Genomic DNA, 5,201 nt, shown 5'->3' with positions numbered 1-5,201 from the left:
TTTAACTTGATTAGCTGTTATGCTAAATCCGTGGGTGCTTAAAAAGTTATACATTTGTGTTATGTAAGTTTTATAATTAACTTTCAGAAATTGTATTTTTTTTTTGTGTTATTTCAAAATTTTGTTAAGAAGAGTATTTTTCATCTAATTTTAAGGTACAATAATTTGTTTAAAAAAAACGCAACTGCTTTAGGAAAAAAAAAACCATGAGGACTATCAATCTACTTTTCAATCTTAATTTAGACATCAATTTTTTAATTGTATTAAATGAATTTAGAATATTCAAGAATTACGAGAAAACAACAACTATAATAATTTATAAAATCACTAAAAATCTAGACTCATGAAATAGTAAAAATCTTATGAATTTTATAGTAGCATTTAATAAATAGGAGTAGAAAATAAATATACGAATCCTTAAAAATGTAAACATTTGTAAATGTGTTTCTGAGTGTGTAAGAGCGTTCCTTTTCTGCATCATCAAAAGACTACTATAGTCTATAAAGAAAGGCTTCCCAAAAGCCCTCAGCTTTAATATCTCTGTCTGCCACATTCCCATACACAGATCACATCAAACATAAATTCTGTCTTCTCCCCCAAAAACCTCGTCCTTCCTCCTCTCCCTTTTTCCTCTTTGTTTTCTTTTACACATTTTCCTCTTAAATCACGTTGCTCTATTAACTACTCCTATTCATTCTTTAGCTTTTCACCATGATAAAATGAACTGTCTTTAGCTCCTAGAGTTTATTTTCCTGCTATTTTTCACTTGGTTCTTAGGCTCACTCTCTTTTGGTTAATCTTGAAAATCAATTTGTTGAAGGAAAACCATGTTTTTTCTTTTTGTTTCTTTCATTAGTGTAAACCCCATCTGATTTTTGTACTCAAAACCATTTTCTGATCTGGAGTTTCTTCCTTTCATTTAAGTGTAGGAAAAAAAAAAGAAAAACATGATCTCACTTTCAGACCTTTACCATGTTCTCACAGCTGTAGTACCACTCTATGTAGCCATGATATTGGCTTATGGTTCAGTAAAATGGTGGAAAATTTTCAGCCCTGATCAATGTTCAGGAATCAACAGATTTGTGGCTCTTTTTGCAGTTCCATTGCTGTCTTTTCACTTCATTTCATCCAACAATCCTTATGCCATGAACTACAAGTTCATAGCTGCTGACACTTTGCAAAAAGTTGTAGTTCTTGGTGTTTTAGCCATTTGGTCAAGAATCAGCTCAAGGGGGTCCCTTGAGTGGTCCATTACTTTGTTTTCTCTTTCCACTTTACCAAACACTTTAGTTATGGGAATCCCTTTGTTAAAGGGTATGTATGGTCAAGCTTCAGGAAGTTTAATGGTTCAAATTGTTGTGCTTCAATGTATCATTTGGTATACTTTGATGCTTTTCTTGTTTGAGTATAGAGGTGCAAGAATGCTTATTACTGAGCAGTTTCCTGATACTGCAGGGGATATTATTTCCTTCAAAATTGACTCTGATGTTATTTCATTAGATGGGAAAGAACCATTGGAAACTCAAGCTGAAGTTGGTGAAGATGGTAAACTTCATGTAACTGTTAGAAAATCCTGTAGTTCAAGGTCTGAAGTTTTTTCAAGAATGTCACATGGTCTTAACACTGGTGTTTCATTAACCCCTAGACCATCAAACTTGTCCAATGCTGAGATTTACTCTTTACAATCTTCAAGAAATCCAACCCCTAGAGGTTCAAGCTTTAACCACACTGATTTGTACTCAATGGCGAATGGGAAAAGTGCAAATATGAGTCCTAGGACATCAAATTTTGGTAACATGGGATTTGATGAGGAAAGTGGATTTGGTGGGAGGGCAAATGGGGTTTATGGACAGGGGAATGTGGGGTACCCTGCACCTGCTAATGCTGGAATTTTTTCACCTGCTACTGGACCTGGGGCTAAAAAGAAGGCTAATGGAACTGAGGCTGGTAAAGATCTCCACATGTTTGTTTGGAGTTCAAATGCTTCACCAGCTTCTGAAGGTGGAATTCATGTGTTCAGAGGAGGAGAATATGGTAAAGAGCCTGGTGTTGGAGCTCACCCAAAAGGTTGGTAACAATTGGTATCTCATATGTTTTTGACTATTTTATACTAGTATTTTAGTTAGTTTTTTTTGTTTGTCTAGATTTGGAGGAGTACACTATCTTTTATTATTCCTTTTGTGATCCTATGCTTGTTGTAGGAACTTTTAACTTTGTGATACACTAAATATGTTTTTTGATTTGACTTTGTTATAGCATTAGTCTGTGGATGAACAGTTTTTTTTTTTTTTTTTGTTAAGCTGCTGCCCAATTTGAGTTGCCTTCTAGTATAGTTTAATTGTTTTCAGGTATAGCTTTGGCCATTTTAATAGCAAAGTTCCTGAAATTGTGGTCCTCTTTTGTCTTCTCGTGAGTCATGCATACGTTACTTATAACAATCGCTTGCATAGGCATACTTGATTCAAGATTTCAAGTTATTGAGTGCAAAATTTCGTCAATATTACTATTCCTATCTTTTAAGATAACATTTGCATGTACCTAAAGTTTTGACATTTTAAACTATACATGTATAGTGTGAGTTGAGGAATCCACTTGTTATCAAAGGTCACATCCGCTACTATTCATATGAAGTTTGCTGAGTTGATATTATGCTTTTGGCATTTAATTTTTTCATTAATGATTGATTTCTATATATTTTTGCACATTAGATTACAATGATTTTGGCCGAGAAGAGTTCACTTCCGGTAACAAGAACCCTAATGGATGTGATCGAGAAGGACCAGTGCTAAAAAAGCTTGGCTCAAGCTCTACGGTTGAGCTGTTTCCCAAGACTGCTAATGATACTAAGGCTACTGCTATGCCTCCTGCTAGTGTTATGACCAGGCTTATTCTGATTATGGTCTGGCGAAAACTTGTTAGGAACCCAAATACTTATTCCAGTCTCATTGGCCTCACTTGGTCCTTGGTCTCATTCAGGTATACAGAAACTTTCTTGATTTAAATGCGTTTTCATAAAATTTATGTTGTCAATTCCAAATTAGTTGATGTCGACTATATGAATTATTTGCATCCATTCCGATCACGCCTATGATATTCCAATATTGAATAATTCTATGTTCTTAGGTGGAATGTTGAGATGCCTGTGATTATAGCCAAATCAATATCTATTCTCTCTGATGCTGGTCTTGGAATGGCAATGTTTAGTCTTGGTATGTATATTGTGACAAACATTTAGAAAGTCCAATTAAGATTTAGGCTATGTAGTTACAGTGAGCTGATTTTGTTCATAAACTGCAGGTTTGTTCATGGCGTTGCAGCCTAGAATGATTGCCTGTGGAAAAACAATTGCTTCCTTCTCTATGGCAGTGAGATTCATCACTGGTCCAGCAGTCATGGCCGCAGCCTCCATCGCTGTTGGACTTCGAGGTGTTCTTTTGCACATTGCAATAGTTCAGGTAAAGGACCTAAAAGGCTACAATGCAACAACTTATATCAACTGACCGACGTAATTGTTTTGTATACTTTAATTTTCAGGCAGCTCTACCTCAAGGGATTGTTCCTTTTGTCTTTGCAAAAGAATACAATGTTCATCCCGATATACTGAGCACAGGGTGAGGACTCCAAAATCTTACTAGTTTTCAGCATATATCAGCATATTTTAATTAAATTTTATGCACCAATAGTGCATTACACGTTAAGTGTAATTCGACTTTTTCCAAAAAATTATTCACCATCTTTTTGGAGTTACTAACATATAGTGTTGCCATTAACTGCACTTTGTTTTTGGTTTTCAAGTAACTTACTTGTGTTATGTTTTATCGCCCGTCACGAATCTAAACTCTTTAGTTTAATTGCCTTATAATAGTGGTATTGGTGAGTGCAGGGTTATATTTGGGATGTTAATAGCCCTTCCAATCACTCTGGTCTACTACATTTTGCTGGGGCTTTGAAGCTGAAGACAGTAAAGTTACAGAAGATATTAATCTCAAAGGAAATGACATTTTTAATTTTTGCCACTGCTTTTTATGACTTCTAACAAAATGAGCTCTCACTTCTCAGTAGCCTAGTAGAGATAAAAAGATGATAGCAGAAAGGGAAGGCAACAAGAGAGAGAAATAGACGATTAGAATTATTTTGTTGTCTCTTTATCCCTTCTATTTTTGAACCTAGTGATGTACAATGTTATTTAACCAGTTTGCTTTTCATGAAGAAAGTGAAAGCTCATTTCTCCCGTTGAGGTACCATTATTTTCAAAAAGTATTACTCCCTCCGTTCCAATTTATGTGAACCTGTTTGATTGGACACAAAGTTTAAGAAAAAATGAAGATTTTTAGAATTTGGAACCTGTTTCAGTGCTTATTTATTGTGAGTTTGGGATCGAGGGCAGGCAATTCATTAAGGCTGTTATTGAAGTCCGGAATCACCCCTCCTCCCCTTGCGTGGTTTGATAATCAATTACGTCTTTTATCTGTTTAACCTTACGCAATATATCGTTTGTATCAAATTAATTCATATATCTTTAAAATCACATATAAATTTAATTGTTATTCGTTTTTTAGGGTAAACAGTTTCGCGTCCACCGCGGGGCTAAGGATAACAGTGGCAGTTTGATACAAATTTTTATAACACACTTTATTTTATACTTATTCTTTGAGCTTTTAATTTCACGTTAGATTAAAAATGTCAAACTCCCAATTTGCCCCTTTGAAAGTTGATGCTGAATCTGGCTGCCACGGTGAGAACAACAATATAGCGCCCAGCACGAGGTTCACCCTGCTGACCCGAACGGGGCCCCAGTCGCAGACCCAATCGATGCTAGCTCCCACGTGGCCATCGATGCTAACTTGCCCCCCGAGCCGAAAATCAGCGTTCGCAAGGAAGCCAGGTTGGTAGTTATCCACCTACTACAGTAAGGGCGATGCGATTAACTTGCGGGTGATCGTAGAAATGTTACAAGCTCAACAGGCAGCGATAACCCAGCTGCAGAACAAAAGTCGCACCCTCAACAAAGTTGAGTCCGAACCATCCCGGAAAAATACTCGTAGAAATGAACCGGTTCCGGAGAGGCTGATTGAACCTGAACTCGAGACCAACCCCAAGATCATAAAGATGCTCGAGGAACTAACAAAACAGGTGGAATCAGGAGAAAAGAAAACCAAAGCCAATGACAAAAAAATTGAAACCTACAACTCCAGGGTTGA

General features: G+C 36.3%; 1 protein-coding gene across 1 annotated transcript; it reads left to right on the top strand.

The window, feature by feature from the left end:
- Positions 1-661: 661 nt before the first annotated feature.
- On the top strand, positions 662-4,233 carry LOC107778080 (putative auxin efflux carrier component 1b). The gene is made up of 6 exons (XM_016598264.2): positions 662-2,067; positions 2,709-2,976; positions 3,124-3,209; positions 3,298-3,455; positions 3,535-3,611; positions 3,884-4,233. Exons 1-6 carry the CDS (start codon positions 948-950, stop codon positions 3,948-3,950), a joined length of 1,776 nt encoding a protein of 591 aa, XP_016453750.1. The 5' UTR covers positions 662-947; the 3' UTR covers positions 3,951-4,233.
- The last annotated feature ends 968 nt before the right edge of the window (positions 4,234-5,201 follow it).

This window comes from Nicotiana tabacum, chromosome 5 (assembly GCF_000715075.1).
Source record: "Nicotiana tabacum cultivar K326 chromosome 5, ASM71507v2, whole genome shotgun sequence".
In the NCBI taxonomy this organism is placed as follows: Eukaryota; Viridiplantae; Streptophyta; class Magnoliopsida; order Solanales; family Solanaceae; genus Nicotiana; species Nicotiana tabacum.
This window is presented reverse-complemented; position numbering and strand designations above follow the sequence as displayed.

Bases quoted from the DNA above. Each gene is read 5' to 3' on its own strand.
- LOC107778080 (XM_016598264.2), top strand. From the start codon at position 948: ATGATCTCACTTTCAGACCTTTACCATGTTCTCACAGCTGTAGTACCA. The intron at 2,977-3,123 runs GTATACAGAAAC...CTATGTTCTTAG, and splicing joins TGGTCCTTGGTCTCATTCAG to GTGGAATGTTGAGATGCCTG. The intron at 3,210-3,297 runs GTATGTATATTG...CATAAACTGCAG, and splicing joins AATGGCAATGTTTAGTCTTG to GTTTGTTCATGGCGTTGCAG.